This window comes from Schistosoma mansoni, chromosome 4 (assembly GCF_000237925.1).
Source record: "Schistosoma mansoni strain Puerto Rico chromosome 4, complete genome".
Taxonomy (NCBI): Eukaryota; Metazoa; Platyhelminthes; class Trematoda; order Strigeidida; family Schistosomatidae; genus Schistosoma; species Schistosoma mansoni.
In genome coordinates, this window is record NC_031498.1 from 29421188 (window position 1) to 29441189 (window position 20002).

Below are 20002 nucleotides of genomic sequence, written 5' to 3' on the forward strand. Positions count from 1 at the left end.
ACAGTAATCGATGCGTGAGATTTGAGAAGATAATGAAAATTGGAAACGTCATATTGGTTATAACATTGCGATGTAAAGACACAACATTATTTCGTGGGGGAGGATGGTGTTGAAAAGTCTATGATGCAAATTCTATATGTCAGTGGTTTCACTACACAACCGATATGATGATTGTATACAATTCCAGGAATCAGGTGAGTCTGTTCCAATTTCGGTCGTTAATTCTAGTACTTACGAGTGCATTCTAGATAAAACAGAGTCTACATTCAATAAACTGTCGGACAGATGCAATATGAACTTCAGAAGAAGACGTACAGTCGATTATAGACACTTACACTCCAATTTGAGCTGTGGAAGATGTGATGTTTGAATGAGCCAATGATTTCTTTGTATTGATGACTGTTGTGATTTTGAATTCCAAATACAATACATTCGTTTGTGCTCATCTAATATTTCTTGATTAAATTGCGTTATTCCTGGGATTAATAGTTTATATTACAATTCAAATACTTCCGACTGTCACACTTAGATTCTTAGTATGTCGCTTAATACTTGAGCACTCAAACGCTAGAACCCTCCCAAGTCGCAAAGTGGGGAGACAGAAGACTAGTAAGTAGGAATTTTATTCCCCAAACAGTGTCAAAATATAGTACAAAAAGCTCATATATTTATAGTTTTCGGCCGAAAGTAAATCATCATTTCGGACAGCCAATAGGCACATAGGGGGTCCTTCTTATCCGTCCAATAGGGAAGCTACAAGTCGACATTTTAGAATGTTCCTCTAGCGATGATCGGATGAAATGTCTTTGGCTCTTTTTGGGCTTCTTGAGGCTTCCTTGAGTTTGCCAACGAGCCATCCTTGCAGAATAGAGCACAGTCACTTAGGAATATTCCAGTGTTCAGATCACGAATCAATACTTTTCAGTTTGACTCCAGGTTTATCCTTAGCTTTACAGAACGATTATCTCCACTTTTTGACTTAGTCTCTAGTAAAGATTTTGTATAGGAACACCTACACGAAGATATACTAAGAAACAATGTATGGCTCCTAAATAGTGAGGTTGTCCTCCGACCATTCCTGCCAACCGAAGACTCTGCAGGCATAGTGAGCTTAATGAGATGGTCTCAAGGTATTTCGTTTACCATATAATAATGTTGCGGGTGTCATCCATTTTACTGAATTTCGGGTGTGTTTTACTCTTGCTCAGAACTCAGGTTGCATTCCATTTTGACACTGACCTTTTCGATTTGTATGTTGCATGGTTTTTCGTTAAGTAATTTCTTTCTTGAAACTCAAACATCAAATGTTCGTAATGAAAATTGTTGTCATAATTATTGATTATAACTAGAGTATTGTTAACTCTCAGCACACTCATAAACTTTAGCTACTCAGAACTTATAATTTTCGAATTTAAAGATATTTAGTTGCAGGTTACAAAATGAACGGTCAACTGTGATAAGACTATTTGGTAAGGTAGCAAAGGCAAAATAATGTAGAAAACATGAGTCTAATAAGTAGCAGACATGGGACAACAACGTCAATATCATTGAATAGTTGCTTCATCATCAGTCGTGAAGAGCCGGAGGCAACCAAAATGTTCTGCCGCACATACATGAATGTACTAAAATCATTGCCCTCACAATCAATGTTTGCTTGTCAGTAACTCCACCTTCCCTTTTACTTTGATGTTAGGTTCTTTTGAGGTGTTGGTTGAATTGCAGTAATGTCTTACCTTCAAGCTCTATGTTTCACAATCCGTTAGCAAACACTTATTCCCTGAGTACCCTGAACAAGCATGTCGGACAGTTAAAGCTGACAAACCGTTGGTAGAGCATCGGAACAGTATTGCATAAGGGCATGAGATAAAACATGGATTTCCAAACAAAATGAGAAAGCACGAACAAGCTAGTATGTAGGGGAGTTATAGAATCTAATAACTACAAGCTAATGAGTAGGGACTTGAAAGTAAATGGTTAGACGGTAACACGCATGCTAAAAGTTGAAAACTCATGAGGAATAAATAAGAAAGAACTCATCGTTCAAATTAACCAATACGAGAAAGTGCAAAGAGTGGATGACTAATGTGAGCACCTCCATAATTAAAAGTCAAGTGAAACAAGAGCTCTATCAGTAAAAGGAATGCCAACATAGAAGTAATACAATGGAGGAAGCACAGTTATAAGTGAACGTTAACAAAATACTAGTTCTGTATCGAAGATTAAACACAATGTACCAAAAGTAGATGGTTAATAATGGAAACTTGGTATTCAAGAAGAAATAAAATGGTGATGTCACACACAATGCATATGCGAAGGACTTTCTCACACCCTCATACACACACAAATGCATATAAAGAGACCGTACATTTCAACCCCTCAAAATTTTGAGATGCATGAACACACACAATCCTGCCAACTGAAATATTACCCAACTCAGAGTCCTGAAAAAACACGTGGACCTGCTTTGCTTCACTCTGTATACTCGCTTTAAGCGTTCCTTTGTCAAGGGTAACTACCAAATTAAAACATTTAGTATGAACTCGGAAAGCGATCGAAAAGCCAAAGTCTATTCGATTATGTCAAACCACGTTCTTTTTCGTAGTGTACGAAGCCTCTTTTAGTCACTCTCAGACAACGGTTATATTGAAACGGAAATTTTTACGGTAGTAATATGGAAGCGAAATGTATCGAAGAATACAAAATACCTCAACAGTACTCCTCAGCCACTATGCAGTAGAAAGATTCTCTTGTCCAAAATGACGTATTGGAAATCAACAGGACTATTTTCAACAGGACGGGATTGAAATTCTGTTTGTAAGGATCAAGTTAAACGACAAATACCTCCAGTAGGCAGTCGGAGAGTGAAAACAAACAATCGCTCCGCACCGCAGCCTTAAGCTTAGTCAAACAAGACCTTACTGGTTTTGGTATGGCGTCATATAACAGCAGGTTGAAATAAAAAGGGGGCGTCCCCAGTAGAGACGAACAATAAGGGTTTGTTAAAAAAATTGAGAAATATGAAAAGATGGTCCTACAAGCTTTACTCTCCTGGCTAGCTAGGAGCCTCACAGAAACAACCATCTCTTTCATATTGACCTCTCAAAAGTCCCTAGTTCGTTCTACGATGCTGATTATCATGTTCTGTGTCAAAAACTGAATTCTGAGACTTCAAATTGGTGTCTGATGATGCGACTCTAGGAATACAGGTCGGCAAAACTTGTAATGATTATTAGTACTGAATTTAATTGACAAGTGGAGTCCCACAGAGCTTGATTATTGGATTTCTATTTTAGTGTCCACCAATGACAAAACTCTATCGACTCTCATCTTTTCTTTTTGTAAGGTCTAGAACTCAATGAATCCTTGTAGTCTCGTGCTGTTGGATTCTTCAGTGACTCTCGTTTTTGTGTCGATATTTCAAAGGACGATAATTAGTAATAGTCTTTATATAGAATGTTGAAATGTATTAAAAGTGGGAAAGAAGGTATTCTGTTGCTGTAAGTTTGAGAACAAGATATAAAAATGTATTTAAGCGATACTTTCCTCAATAGGTACAGTTGCAGTGGCCGGCTTGTCTCGACGAGAACGCGATTGGAATAATAGAAACAATTATTATTATTGTGAACAATTGTACCAGCGATTGTTTTACAGTACTTGTTTAACTGTACCAAAGTCACTTTTCTTTCGGTCGTCCGCCTTGTTTAGTTCAAAATTTCTTACGCTCTGTCCTTATTGCCTGTAATCTTTGGCACGTTTCGGTATTCTTTCGATACCACGAGATCGCCAATAAATATACTTTATCTGGACCGGTTACAGTCTTCTGGTTTGCGAATTATCGAGGGAACCAAGTCGTTTTTGGGCGCGTAATCTCATTGTGGTGGTGATCATAGTCCATCAAGAATCGACGCCATCTACACAGTCTTCATGTTCAACAACACCTATTACGATGGGATCATAGAAAATTTGACGACTAAATAGGTAAGAATCTGAACTGGTACGTACAATCCAAAGACAGAGGATATAGTAATTCAGTTTGCACCCAAAGTAAACAATTTGACTACAAGATGATCATTACCTAGGAAATGCAAGATTCATACACCTAACTGATGGTTAACAACAATAAACTTTCCTAAAAACGGAGGACTCGTCTCAGTTTCACTGGGATAGAACAGAATCAACTGACTCACATAGGAGAAATTCCAGAGTGATAATCCTATATGGAAACAGTAAAACAAAACAAAAGTGAGGCAAATAACAGATTTCTGACGATATATGGGCTTCAGTCAGTTTCGGAATCTGTAGACAGTATAATAATATGATAATTGCAAACAAACCAACATAGATGGATTTAATATACGCGAATATATGGAGTAATATAATCAGTGTTACATTGAGAGAGGAACAAGATGTACTGTTAGATTGGGTACGTTTACACAAATTCAACCACAAACACGTGAAATATCTTACGTCTTTACATAGACGATCTCAATATTTGAGAGGAAAAACCTGGCTTAGGTGATATCCTGACTTTTCAAGAAGGCTTATATAGGATTCACAACTGGACCACCAATAACCCCCCCCCCATTCCTCAATATCAGCGAATGTAGTGGTGGTACTGTTCAAGTCAGCAATTTATGGAACCCCCTACTGGAAGCTGTAGCGGTGGCACCTTCTTCTGAATCTGTCAAAGGAAGGTTCAACAATCACTTCAATTCTGCAGGTACTAGGGGAGGTTACCCTAAGTATTATTTCCCAAATACTTCTGTTATCGACTAAATTGTCTTGCCGTCAGTTCCTAGAAGGAATATGACAAGTGTCCTACCTTTCCGCAACCGAATAAATAAATAGATGACGTGACTGACATCCCAAGGCACAATAATTTTACTCATTTAGCCAAGAAAATTTGAAGTTGGTCCCTTTAGTCTCTACCTTGAATCCTGTTTTGACATACAGTGTAGGGTGGAATTCTAGTATGGCGGGCTGAGTATTTTTAATGACTTTTTGAACCATTTACATTATATCGGCCGAGGCTTCGTTTCAAGTTATCAGTAGAAATTTGGCTAGAAGGATTTCGGATTCACGATTGTGTGCTGAACAGAGAAGACTTACGGCATGTGTTATTCTGTTTCCTGTAAGGTTATGAATATATGAGTATACAGACACCACTTCTTTGTTAACAGGTTGAAAGTATTGATGACTCGGTGTGAAAACCTTCAAGTCATGTAGATTTTATTCGTTTTTGGCTTTTAGTTTTCAGTCTTCAGTAATAAGGATAGTAGGTTGATGAACCTGTGTTAATCCTGACAGATTTCCTTCCAGTGAAGGTCCAGCTTCTTCTTGAAAATGTTCACTGATGGTGCTGATACCACTTGTTCTGGTAAAACGTTCCAGTCATTGACCACTCGATGAGAAAAACGGGACCCCACCTTTAGTTTATTAGATCGCGGTTTATGAACCTTCTTGCTATGACCTCGGAGATTATTAGTGCTGGAGGGAGCAAAAAGATAAGACATATTAACACCCAGATCATAATTAAAGATACGAAATGCCAGTATAAGGTCACCTCGCGTCCTACGATAAGATAAGGGGAAAAGGTTTAGACGTTTTAAACGCTCATCGTAAGGGAGTTTAGAAAGACCCTTTACTAATTTTGTCCCTACACGCTGGACACGCTCAAGCGATTTAGTATCCTTTATCAGACATGGTCTAGCTGCTTGGATACAGTATTCTAAGTGTGGCCTTACATAGGTGGGATATAAGATTCGAAACATATCCTCGTCCAAGCATTTAATTGCTCTGCGAAGCGACCATGGCGCGCGATAGCCTTTGGGAGCAACCGCATTGCAGTGCGTAGTAGTTTTCAAGTCGTGACTTATAATTACTCCTAAGTCTTTGTGCTCTTGAACGCGTGGAAGAGATGTACCATTAATGGTATAGTGGTAACTAATATAGTGCCCGATGTGCATGAACACGCTCTTCCTGGAATTAACTTCCAGGCCCCAATCATGAGCCCACCTAACTAATTCGTCTAAATCTGCCTGCAGATAACAACGATCAGTCTCATTTCTTATTGTTCTCCAAATTTTAACATCATCCGCAAACAATAACGTCGACGACTTAAGTAATAAAGGTAGTTCATTAATATACAGAAGGAAAAGTAAAGGGCCTAAGATGGTGCCTTGGAGTACACCACTTTTGACCGGTTTCCATTCGGATAGCGTTCCATTGACCCTTACTCTCTGTCTGCGGTCACATAAGAAGCTTCCTATCCATTCCTGTACAGCACCTGTTATTCCAAAGCTCGAGAGCTTTTGCATAAGACCTAAGTGTGAAACCTTATCAAACGCTTTGCTAAAATCTATGAATATCACGTTGACAGACAGGCCGTTGTCTAGAGCAGCTGTCCAATCCTCTCTCGCAATGAGTAAGTTAGTCAAGCATGAATGCTTGTTACGAAACCCATGTTGCTCGGGAGTTAACAGATTGTACGAATCTATGTGACTCAGTAGCTTAGCCCGAATTAATTTTTCGAGTAACTTAACTACTATACTGGTCAGGTTAACAGGCCGGTAGTTAGATACGATCCGTCTCTGACCATCCTTAAATATAGGACTAACTATGGCGTCTTTCCAGTCTCTAGGTAGTTGAACCTGTGAAAGGGACATGTTGAAGAGCATCGTGAGCGGTCTTGAGATAATGTCCGCAAGCGATGACAGCAAACGTGGGTGTAACCCATCGGGGCCCGGTATCTTACAAGGTTTTAGGTTAGTTATCAAAGGAAGAACAATATTCTCTGTCACGTGTAAAGGTCCTATGGCTGGTATCTCATTGTCAACGGTACAAGTAGTTGTAACACTACACGTAGAGTAGACTTCACTGAAATAGTTAGCAAATGTCTCCGCTTTCGCTAGATCAGATTCAGCCATAAAGCTGAATTTTCGCTTAACAGTAACGAGGGGATACCATCACTACGTTTCGTCCGCCTTTTAACGTACGAAAACAGTCGCTTCGGACAGGTACGGCTATCGTATGCCAACTGTCGTTCGTAAGCCGTGCGGGATTTAGCTATGATCTTTTTACATATATTCCGGATTTTTTTATATTCGCACTTAAATGATGCCTGACCTGTTGACAAGGATAAGTCCCAGAAGTGTTTCCTACGCTTCAACAGCTTCCGGGTTTCCTTATTAATCCATGGAGGGCAATATGATAGCTTACGTGCTGACCATGGGATAAACGGTTGAGTTACGGATTCGAACGTAGACTTAAACCTATTCCATGCATCATCAATCGATCCATCAGCATCGACTGACCAGTCAATCGAGATAGCATAGTCCCTGATTGCCGGAATATTAGCTCTCCAGATATTAGGACGGGGTGGAGCAGATGCAAATTCTATACCATGTATCCGGAAATTAAAGGAAAGTACAACATGGTCACTATTCACCAATGGGGGAAGGTGTTGTATGTCGACGATATCTTCACAGTAGTGTGTGAGGACAAGGTCTATCGATGACGGATTATGTTCCAAGTCTATATGCGTCGGCTTAACGATACATTGTACAAGTGCACATTGAATAATTGATGACAGAAGGACGCTATCAAAACCCCCACCTGGAGCTGTGAGCTCTATCCAGTTTATATAGGGTGAATTGAAGTCTCCAACGATGAGACAACATTCTGCTTTACTCCAAGAACAGACGTGTTTTAGGATAAAGTCGTCAGCGAGACAACACGGACTACGATATATTCCTCCTATTGTCACTAACCCGTTTCTAGACCTAATTGTACAACATACTACCTCACACGTACCACTTACATGCGCCTCCGCAATGATCGAGTTTATGCGGAAGTGGCTTTCTTTATAACAGTGTCATGTGGGTCGAGCGAGTGACTCACAACAACATTTGGTGAAGTTAAACTGTTCCCATCCACAACAGTATTAAATATTTTCTTACATTTGGAATTGAGCGGAGTTGCCTGATGCTCAGGACGTGAGTCCAACGAGGACTTATCGACTATACGCGCGCTTTCTTTGGGTATTTTTCCGTCTCTTTTACGTTTCCGCGTAATCCATTTCCCACTAGTCTCAGCATCCAGATTGGAACTACTCTGGACGATAGTGGTTCTAGCTGGGTCCTCAGTCGCTGCTAAAGCAACTGGTCCCTCAGTTCTTAATGGCATGGCTTTCATTGGTTGTATAGGAGTAGAAATTTTTGCTTCATGTTGCGAAATTGGGTGTCTGGTACCTGCTATGGCAGCACTTACGACACTGATACAATCTTCGTTATCAGTATCCATGTTGCCGGCACGGCCTACGTCGACCTTTTTAGCTAACGCTAGAAGGCTAATGGCTTCCTGAATGAGTAACGTCTTGCTTGAGCAACAAAACATACAGAGCCAATGAGAATTTGGTTTCGAGCACCTTTTATAGGCAGCAGGGCTTAAGCGGGTGCACATTTTGTGAAATCACTTCTTACATTCGTCACATTGCATCCCTTCTTCCACAGGGGATAAGCAATATGGCTGTCCACACCTGTGTACAGAGCCGACCATCTTAGAATGAAGCAAAATGATAGGCAAGGTAGATATGTAAGACAAATCACAACCTTAATCAAATAAACAAGCCGCAGTCGACCAAGAATGCTTTGATGCAGTAAATACACAAAAGCAGGATCGAAACACACAAATACAATGTCACGTTAACTGAAATAAATTCAATTAAAGTGTAAACGGTAGTTTTGATACGTAATTTAAGATCAAAACAGTGAATTTAACTCAACGAGAAACAATACCACTGTCCTTTTGTACTCGGATACTGAGTACCCTGTGTTGTCTTGACCTGGTAGGCAGAAAAATCTGTGATAATTCAGGCCGAAGACTACTTCTTAACATTTTAAACATCAAAGTCTAATTACCTTTTAATCTGAGATAGGACAGACTAAAGTGGCATAGCTTCTCGAGCTGCTCTTTGTTTGGTTACTCTAAATACAAACAGAGATTTAAATCTGTTTTTGATAACAGAGTGAAATTTTAGAGAAATAAACTAGACTACATTAAGGTATTATTAGGTATTTGAAAAATCAAGATGCGGTTGTTTCTGAAATTTAAGACCGCGAGTTTCGGAAAGTACGCTTCAGGCAAGGGGCTTGGCTTCATTTTTTATGGCTTGTGCAAATAAAGGGTTATATCAGTTGCTTTGGCTTCCATTCCCCTTATTTGTAGTAGCTGGTGTATCGTTGTCGTTGTTTGGCTTAATTATTTGCCTCCTGATATCAACATACAATAATTTCGATGAGGTTACAGAGTCCGTGTGTGGGGTAATTGTTGCAGTAATAGAATTACTTTATAGGTATCCAATTTTGTTCCATCTATCAGTGCTGTTACTGGGATTAAACCCCAAATATACCTATGGCGCTTCACAGTTGGGCTTCATAGTGCACCACGTCTACTCCTTGCGTTTATATATCTTCGATACCATATGTCTTATCACAAAATGTTCACCCAGTCATTGATTTATAAAATGCTGACTGTGGCTGCATTCTGCTTCAACCTTTTGGATGTGGGTTCATTTGTGGGGGTGGCTTTTATATCTAACCAAGAGAATTATCGTATGTTTCATCTTGTTCCTTCTGAAAGATTTTGTAGCTCTCCATGAACATTTGTTCATTGTTTTCCTAGTCGCTTCAACTGCCTATATGGTAGTCACTCTAGCGGTTCATCGGATAATAGGAATCACTTCTTGCACTCCGAGAGTAACGTGTTTGTATTTCTTATACTAATATTTTCAGTTCGGATATTCTTTTAACCTGAAGCTCCTGTTTTTTGGACTAGATGTCTGCTTAATCCTCTTGTTAGTCCACCAGTTCTACAACCATAGGTTCACCTGTAAGGCAAATGGTAAGTTCGTGTTTACTTGTATAGCTGTTCAGCTCTTATTTTACTTGTCACCATTAGAAAGTAATTTTGAAGCTTAATCTGTTAAATATAAATTACAAAATGTCAGGTACTCGTACATGTTTTGTTGCCATATTTTAATGAAGTGTATGTACCTATATTTCATACTGAACTACGTTTATGAAAACTTTTCAGAATTAAGTAGAAAAGACGATAATTGGTTTAAATCGTAAATAAAAGTCAAAATGAGTGTTTTTATTTATTTATTTAAACACATAAATATTGGTACAAGGGAACACAAATCTCATTTAATTTGTGTCAGGGCTGTGATACTGCCCAGGTGCCCAAACTGAAGCAGGTGGTTTTCTTAGGGGCCCACACCCGGAGCCTTTGACCTAATGGTCTAACCCACAAGGCAGCATTGTGAGATGTAATCCCATGGTAGCCGGTAACCAACAATTGATTCATACGCCATTTGTTCCCTCAGGATACTGGAGTTCATATGCACCATTGGTTTGGAATCAGGGTTTTCCAAACTCCCCTAGGTAAACTTTCCGTGTCCATCAACCCGGTTGAAGCTCCGGACATTCGCTTTTCATCTTCTCGATTTTGTAAACAACACCGCCAGCAAAATGAGTGTCTGTATAACTTATTATGGTTTACTGGTCTCAATCGATTACTCGCTACAAAGGTGGTGTATCATCGTCATTCGTTAATAATACCATATATACTTAATCTTTTCGATTATTACTGATGCTGTTATTATTACTGTTCTTAAGTTTCATAATTTTATCACGTAAAAATGTAGTGTGGTAGCTTGGATCACTTCACTTGTGTATTAGGTTATACGTTGCATATGACTGACTGACGTTTCTGTGATTTTTGTCTTATGGTAGTGTTCATGAGCTAAAACAAAGCAGATTATTATTTTTAAAGTTCGTAACGAATCCTGGAACTTGTCGGTCAGCGTCCTAAAATTCATGCTTCCTAAGTAGCATGAATTCGTAGTTTTTCTGCCATAAGATTCTGTAATGATCATGAAACTATGGAATAAATTATCGATTGAGCGTTGGATTTCGAGTAATAAGACTTAGGTAGTTCACAAGAGTCATAATAAACCGATAGATGCCCGTCCAAATAGACCACCGTTAATATCAGTTACTGTCCATAAATGTGTAATAATTAATAAGCTAAATTTGCCAAATTGTATTCATTTGTTTTGGTCCACTCGTGTTTTGCTAGTTATTCTTCATTTTATTTTAAAATTACCCATAACAATGATGATATTATATTTGTTTTATTATTTTAAGCATTCAGTTGGTTTTCAGCTAGTGAATATGGTATTGCGATTGCTAATATGGGATTTCACCTAACAGCCGCATATGACTTTCAGGATGTGGCTTTAACAACCGTAACTTTTAAACCTTCTACTGAATAGATAACGTTTTTTGATGATCTGGTCTCTTGTCACTTGTTATAGAATCATCTGGCTTCCAGTATTTCTACCTGTTACCTCTTAAGCATTGTAATTACAACTTCTGTGCAATGCTTCTTATCACTTTATCATTTTTATATATTTGTTGATTGTGTTTGATACATATCTTTCAGTTTAAAAGTTAGTTACTTATTATTTCTTTTTGATTCGTACACCAAAATATATGCAGTGTTTTGTATTTTACCGATGTAAAATTTTGCTGGTATGATTTTCCGGAATCCGCCTTGTGATCTTACTTTTACGTAAACTTATCTCAGATTATTTTCAAAGTATTATTATTTTTATTTATATCGTATTTCGTTTGGATGTATTCTACAACTCTGGCACTATTATGTAATATGGACCTTTAATAAATAAACATTTATTAAAGTCGTTTCGTTGTTTTTATTTTCATGTGATATTATCTTCAACCGCGCATGTATTTTGTAGACTAGATGGTCAATTTACCCCCGAGACATGAAGAAAAGCTTGCAATCGAAAAGTAAGTTAAAGATACCATTTTAGTAAGACAAACTTTAGTCTTTTGTAGTCATTATTTATTTATTTGTGGAAATCATTCGTTCCCTAAGCAGATAATATAGTTAATCTATCAAGTACATGTTTATATTCTCACCTTTGAGTCACAAACCTTTTGTGTAGCTTGGTAACACTACTCGATTGGTGGAAACAGTAGTCGGGTTCGAAACTGCAAACTATTTGTTAAAAGCTTATAAAAAGCGAATATTCAGTTTTATAATGCAAACCTGGGATTATGATAGTAAAGTTTTTCAGTTCTGCACTGGCGTTTTTAGTGTTATTTACTACCATTTAATTATCAAATTGTGTTGTATGAAACGAACTTCAACCCTGAAAGTTCGCAAATAAATGAAATGACACATTCAACCGACAATTCTGAAAGTTCTTAGTATTTAGCAATTTCGTTTTGACATTCAAAACTGTGGATAATCGATTTGAATCGGTTATTTTAGCATAAAAAGGTAGAAATAATCTAAAATCCAAAAACATTAATCACAAAATTGTTTGACCTGTCCTAACATATTATCAGTAAAGTGGCGGCTTAATAGTTAAGGTAGTCGACTTTCAACTGATAATATTTATTATTTATTTTATTTGAACACAAATATTGGTACAAGGGGGCACCAGATACATAAGCGCCACACAGTAGCAATGAGAATGGAAAGAGATAAAGAGTGTGAGGTTCTCTTAAAAGGAAAAAGAACAATAACGACTACAAATTGGTGCATGGTAGTGGGAGAAACAGAAAGGTGCAACCAGAAAGAATTCTTTCAGTCAAAGAAATTACGATTACTTTTTATGAGGAAAGTAAAAGAAGATTACAGCAGGATCTCCACTGGCTTCTATTCTGAGCCATATGTGATAACATCTCTCGACCGTTGCTGCTACCTCGACGTGGTGGTCGGGCTTGCCTATCGTGATGAAGTAATCGAGCTATGCTGGCTGGAACAATCGTTCCTCGAGGTCCTACCATGCCAGACAGGTCGGTTGAAGAGCGGTAAGACTAAAAGCAGCAATCCCAAGGTCCGAAGGCGAAGTCGTACTGCCGACTGTACAGAGGTGTGACGGCAGTAAGGTGTTTCCTCCAGACAACCAGCATGACAGCGATGCTGCCTTCCCACAAGGAGGGGTGGGGTTAGAAAAGGTCGACCCTAAAAATGCACACCTCGCCTTATCCCACGGATTTCCGTCTCCGGCGGTAAGGTCCTTTGAAGAACGGAGCTAACACTTCAAAAATCCCCCACAAAAAGGCCGTGCGTGACCGGCCTCAAGCAGTTGTCCCTTGGGCACTGCGGTCACGCTCCCAGGTCGTTCAGACCAACACTAATCCAACTTCTTTTTCAGGTCCCTCAAGAAATACCCTTCCACGGTGTGGGCAGCCGGGAAGTGATAAATGCCCTCATACCCGTAACAGCACACGAGACCAAGTTGGTCACTTTCAAATTCTTCCTACACCTTCTAACAACTCTCTTATCTCCACGACTAACCCTTCCCACGTCCTTTTATCACCTCGCACCGCTAGGGCAAACGATTCGTGTACACGGAACGTTATTCCTGGTCTCCTGAAACCTCGCTCTAAACTACATGTAGGAACTTTTAATGTCCGAACATTGTGCCAAATAGGACAACAGGCTTCCTTAGCTAGGACTTTAGAATCTTACACCATCGATGTATGCTGCGTCTCCGAAACGCGCATACAAGATCCGAGTAGTGTCATTCATTTGACCTCACCTAATCAAAATAAAGAACCATCTCGATATACGCTTCGTGTATCTGGAAGCCCTGATGCTGCTTCCCGTGGCCTCGCTGGAGTAGGTATAGCATTAAGTCCTAGGGTAGAACTAGCTGTTTTAGACTGGATCCCAGTAGACAGTCGTCTATGCGCTGTCCGACTAAACGGATCAGTAAGGACTCGAAAAGATAGGGAAACTCGTCGTTGTCTCTTCGTCATCTCTGCCTACTCTCCCACTGACTGTAGCTCAGACGATATAAAAGATGAGTTTTACAGGAAACTTTCTGACCTTCTCCGAAAAGCTAGGCGTTCTGATGTAGTAATAGTGGCTGGTGACTTTAATGCTCAAGTAGGTAAACTAAGTGAAAGGGAAAGACACCTGGGAGGATCTTATGGTGTCATGGCGGAAAGAACAGATAATGGCGACCGTCTGTTGCAGCTGTGCTCAGATAACCGCCTATTTCTTGCAAATACTAACTTTAAGCATAAGGAAAAACATCTTTTGACATGGCGACCCCCGGATTCGTCCCAACGTTGGACCCAATTATATCACATCGCTATCAGCCACCGATGGAGGGGTTCGATAGAAGACTGTCGCTCATTCTGGGGCACATGTTTAGATTCAGATCATGCTCTAGTGCGAGCACGTATCTGTCTGCGACTTACTGGACGTAGGAAAGACACTGCAGGGAAGCCTCTAAGGGTTCTACTTAATGATAAGCAAGCTAAGAATATATTTCAGGAACAACTGGAAAAACAGTTAGACAGACATGTAAGTTGTGTCCACCCCGAAGCAGCGTGGAATGACATCCGAAAAGCTGTAGAAACAGCTGTGATATCCGCTAGTAAGGTAAGCCATAAGGTCAGGGAGAAACAATGGATCTCGGCAGCATCTACCGCACTGATAGATGCTCGAAAACTCATCCCTCCTGGCTCTGAACATAACGAAGAGCGGAGTCAGCTTAAGCGAAGGCTAATAAGAAGCCTACGTAATGATCGTGAACAGTTGTGGGTAGCGAAAGCAAGAGAGATGGAGAAGGCAGCGGCAATAGGTAACAGCAGACAGCTGTTCAGACTTATTAAAGAAACCGGCATTAGGAACCCAACTATTAGCGAAACTATCTCAGACAAAGACGGGCATATCATTCATTCTCAATCCAGGAGATTGGATCGATGGGCAGAACACTTTAGGGATCAGTTCAACTGGCCTTCAGCCACACTTCAGTTACCCACGATCCCCACTTGTCCTGAATGGCAAATTGAGGTAAGTCCTCCAACTCTCTACGAGGTTGAAAAAGCTTTAGGAAATCTGAAGCGAGGGAGAGCCGCAGGCCCTGATAGGTTTACTCCTGAGATTTTTAAGGATGGTGGTCCAGTACTAGCAACGAGATTGACTTAGGTCTTAGGCAGAATCTGGGAACTGGACGTAATTCCGTCTGACTGGTCCCAATCACTGATTGTGCCAGTCTATAAGAAAGGACAAAAGTCCTCCTGTGACAATCACAGAGGAATCAGTTTGACTAATATAGTGTCTAAAATATTAGCTTCAATAATACTTGGACGCCTAACCAAAGCTCGTGAAGAGCAGACTAGAGAAAACCGGGCTGGTTTTCGACCTGGACGTGGTTGCATAGACCAGATATTCACTCTACGTCAGGTCCTAGAACATAGACATACATTCAGACGTCCCACAATAGTAGTATTTCTTGACTTTAAGGCGGCATTTGACTCTGTTGATCGTGAGGTTCTATGGCAGTGTTTGTCAGTGAAAGGAGTACCAAAGAAGTACATTAACCTCATAAAGGCTCTCTACTCGAACACAACTGGTCGAGTTAGAGCCTATGGCGAACTGTCATCAGAATTGGTTACCTCAAGTGGTGTTCGTCAGGGCTGTCCACTCTCCCCATTCTTGTTTAACTTTGTCGTTGACATGCTTTTAGAGGTATCACTTTCATCATCTCAATCTCCTGGAGTTGAACTTTTACCAGGAGGCTCACTTGTTGACTTAGAATACGCCGACGACATAGTTTTATTCGGTGAAGACTCTGACAAAATGCAGAGTCTTCTGACCACTATAAGCAACAATGCAGGCATGTTCGGGATGCGATTCTCTCCCTCGAAGTGCAAAATGTTACTTCAGGATTGGGTTGCATCGACACCTGAACTAATGATAGGGAGTGAAGTAGTTGAGCGTGTTGACAGCTTCACTTATCTTGGGAGTCTCATCAGCCCTTGTGGTCTGGTGTGTGACGAAATCTCAGCACGGATACAGAAGGCTCGTCTAGCTTTTGCGAACTTGCGTCATTTATGGCGTAGGCGAGATATCCGTCTAGCAACAAAAGGACGGGTTTACTGTGCAGCAGTCCGTTCCGTCCTACTTTATGGAAGTGAAACATGGCCGATAAGAGTAGAGGATATTCGTAGGCTACTAGTGTTCGATCATAGGTGTCTTCGAAGCATTGCTCGTATATCCTGGGACCACCGGGTAAGTAATGCAGATGTTAGGAAACGGGTACTAGGTAAGGATGGCAAATCGATTGGTGAAGTAGTGAAACTTCACCAGTTGAGATGGCTGGGACATGTGTTACGTATGCCCAACCACCGACTGCCCCGACGTGCAATGCTTTATGGTGTAGGAGCAGGTTGGAAGAAAGCTAGGGGTGGCCAGACCAAAACATGGCATAAATCTATGAAGTCACTGACAAGTGGACTGGGCCATGTTGGTAGGTGTAGACTACCTAGTTGGGACTCGGGAGATGATAACAATCGATAGTTAGAGACCTTGAATGACATGGCTCAAAATCGTTTGCAATGGCTAAGGTGTATCCACTCTTTGTGTTCTACCAAATTCTAATCTGAATTCTTCATGTCTGTATCCTTTTTCTCTTTCCAAATTTATTTCATTGTATTATACTCCTTCAATAACATCTTCAAACCCTAATCTTTCCGATTACTGCTTATACTCCTACTGTTGTGAATGAGAACACAGGTGAGGACAACCAACTATGTATTTAGCACAAATTACAACGTTACTTGGTAAAATACGAAAAACCATGCTATGATACACTATTTGCAAAATGTTCTTCAATTGCTTCAGGCTTCATTGTTCCTGGATTTCCACACAAATTGCTTTTTATTTCTGTTCTTCTCTTCTTGATCTTCTCAATCTTCTGCTGTCAGATATTCTATTCCTTACTCACCATATATACTACTTATGTCGATATCAGTAGCTCACACCACACTCGTCCCCCCTTTTAATAAGCTGTTCTCGCAATCTTTCTGATCGGCGTACCATTGTCTCCTTTGGTGCTGTTCGTGACTCGTGCTCATGACGTTCTTGAAACCATCTCTGTAGTAGACTGGCATTTACACGCCTCTGCTTGTCTTCTCTCCGGATCGTGTAAACTGGGCCGCGTCTCTCCGTGATAATGTACGGTCCCTCCCATTTCGGGATCAGCTTTCCTGACCCTGGTCCCCCTTCAGTGTTAGCTCTCCGTTCTCTACACTTTACCAGGTCCCCCACTCTAAAAGGCTTCCACGCTCTTCTCTGCTGTTCTGCCTTCTTGATGTCTGATATTTGTTTCTTTTTCACGTTCTTTATTGCCTCCGTCCTCTCTTTCCTTAATCTTGTTGCTGTCCACTTCTGCTGCTGTGGCCACGTCTTATTATGCATCGGAAGTCGTGGCTGTCTACCATACATCAGTAGGAAAGGTGATTTCTTGGTTGTTCCTTGGATGGAGGCACGATGCGCCAGCAAAATTAGTGGTAACTCTTTCTCCCAATTCCCTCCTTTAGATGCTAACCATTCCTTTAATGTCCGGTTGTTTCTTTCTGTAAGCCCGTTTGTCTGAGGGTGATACGGTGTAGTTCGTATCCTCTTGATGCCGAACTGCTTTAAACGGGCCTTAAACTCGTCACTTTCAAAACAGGGACCCTGGTCGGTTAGTATCATCTTCGGTACTCCATGACCCGCTACAATGTGCCGGATTATTACTTCGGTCACTGTTTTCGCCCGCTGGTCGGCAATCGGTACAGCGTCCACCCATCGTGTAGCATGTTCCGTCATTACTAGTAAGTATCGGTTGCCGCTATCCGTCTGTGGAAATGGTCCCATCACATCTACTGACCATAGATCACCGACTGCGGTTACTGGGACCGACTGCAATGGCGGTTGCATGTATCTATCGCTTTTCATTAATTGGCACTGCTGGCACGTCAACACATATTGGGCCACATCGTCTCTCATGCCTGGCCAGTATGCACTTTGCCGTAGTAAATCTGTCGTTCTTGCGATACCTGTGTGCGCTACCTGATGGCATTCGTGTATCATCTTACGCCGCCAGTCTTTCGGGATCACAGCCACCCAATTTTTGTCATCATCCTGCCAGACCAGAGCTCCATATGTGTTCACTTTCAGTCTTTCCTTTTGACGAAGCAACATTATTACCTCCTTGTCCATTGCTCGTTTGTCAACATCTGCCTCCTCTCTTATCACTCTGATTACCTCTCGAAGTTTAGGATCAGATTTCTGTTGCCGGACGAGTTCTAGTGGGTCTCCCTCTATACTGCCCACTGCGTATGCTGTCAATGGAAGCTCGGCTTCCATGTCTGGTCTTGACAGGTAGTCCGCCATTACATTTTCCTTCCCTGGAATATGCCCGATACTGAAGTCATACTCCTGCAGACGTATCATCCATCGCGCCAACTTCCCATGGGGGTCTCGTGCTGTTTGTAGCCACTGCAGAGGTTTATGGTCAGTCTCGATGTGAAATCTTCTACCTAACAGATATGGTCTCCACTTGTCTACTGTCCACACAATCGCTAAACACTCCTTTTCGATCGTTGAATACTTCTGTTCCGCAGGCGTGAGAACGCGACTTGCGTATTCCATCACTCTATCAGACTGACTTAAAACGGCACCTATACCATGGTCACTTGCGTCTGTTGTCACTGTAAACGGTTTCTCCAGTTCGGGCAGTCTTAGCGTCATCTGGCGGTCGTCCAGCATGTTTTTGATTTGATTAAACGTTTGTTGGGCGATTTCAGTCCACGAAAATTTAGTGTTACTCAACAACTTATAAAGGGGTGCTGCTATTTCGTTGAAATTCCTGATGAACCGACTGTAGAACGCCGCCCTTCCCAGGAACTGTCTCAATTTCCTTTTCGAATTCGGTACTGCGACGTTCTTTATAGTTAGAATTTTCTCCGGCAGTGGTTTTATTTCCCCATTTCCCACTTTATGCCCCAACAACGTGATGCTACTTTTCGCCATCTGTGACTTGTCCTTATTAATTCGAAGTCCGAATTCTTCAATTCGCTTTAAGACCGCTTCCACATGCTTGACATGATCTGTTTCTGTCTGGGTGTATACAACTACATCGTCGCCATACACTTCGACATTATCCAGATCCCTGAGCAGTAGCGACATTAATCTTCTGAACGTAAATGGTGCACCCGCCAATCCAAACGGCATTCGTCTAAATTGATATTGTTTATCACGTATGGTAAATGCTGTCTTGCTTCGATCGCTCTCTTTTATAGGCAGCTGCCAATAACCAGACCGCAAATCCAACACTGTAAACACCGTGGCATTCTGTAGCCGATCTAATGTTTCCACTACTGTTGGCATTGCACACGGCTTTAGTTTCGTTATATTATTCAGTTCTCTAAAATCAACACAAAATCTATATTTCCCATTCGGTTTCTTTACCAAGAGTACCGGTGAGCTATATGGGCTGTCCGCCTCCTCGATTATTCCTTCTTTCAGCATCTCTTGGACCTGTCGATTTACTTCAGCCTCTAAGTGCACAGGGACACGACGTGTTGTGAATATACTTCCTCCATTGTTCTTTATCGGGATTTCGTGCTTTACTTTGTCGCAAAATCCGTACGGTTCTCCTTCTCCAGTGAACAGTTTCGCATACTTTGTGCACAACTCGGTGATGTTTGGTTTCTTCGTCGAAACGGCTGTTGCCACTCTAACCTCAGCCACCTCGCTACTTTCATGTATTGGGAATGATCCGTACTTCGTGACCACCTTACCGCTTTTTAGGTCGACTATGGCTTTTACTTCTCTTAGGAAATCTGCTCCTAATATTGGTCTCGACAGGTATGCGGTTACCACGAACGGAAAACTTATCTCCGAACCATCCACTTTTACGATACTGTTAGACACGCCCAATACCTCTAACATATGCCCTCCTATAGTGTGAACTGCGACTTTACACGGCTTGAATCTCTTACATTGCTCTTTACCTATTAACGAAACTGCTGCCCCTGTATCGATTAGGCACACTAAATCTAGTTCATTTACGTTCACTCTTGCATAGACTGCCCCTCTATCTACTAATGCAACAACCCCC

General features: G+C 41.0%; 2 protein-coding genes across 2 annotated transcripts in view; both read left to right on the forward strand.

The window, feature by feature from the left end:
- The first annotated feature begins 9102 nt into the window (after window positions 1-9102).
- On the forward strand, window positions 9103-11765 carry Smp_035730 (putative fgf receptor activating protein). The gene is made up of 5 exons (XM_018797430.1): window positions 9103-9320; window positions 9353-9611; window positions 9649-9755; window positions 9792-9900; window positions 11208-11765. Exons 1-5 carry the CDS (start codon window positions 9165-9167, stop codon window positions 11333-11335), a joined length of 759 nt encoding a protein of 252 aa, XP_018652473.1. The 5' UTR covers window positions 9103-9164; the 3' UTR covers window positions 11336-11765.
- Window positions 11766-11797: 32 nt separating this feature from the next.
- The window catches only part of Smp_141410 (putative cell adhesion molecule), a gene marked incomplete at its 3' end in the record, with an annotated part of 69942 nt that continues 61737 nt past the window's right edge, over window positions 11798-20002 (forward strand). Inside the window, exon 1 of the mRNA XM_018797432.1 lies at window positions 11798-11873. Within this exon, the coding sequence (XP_018652474.1) occupies window positions 11827-11873 (47 nt within the window). The 5' untranslated portion in view covers window positions 11798-11826. The remainder of the gene's footprint in view (window positions 11874-20002) is intronic.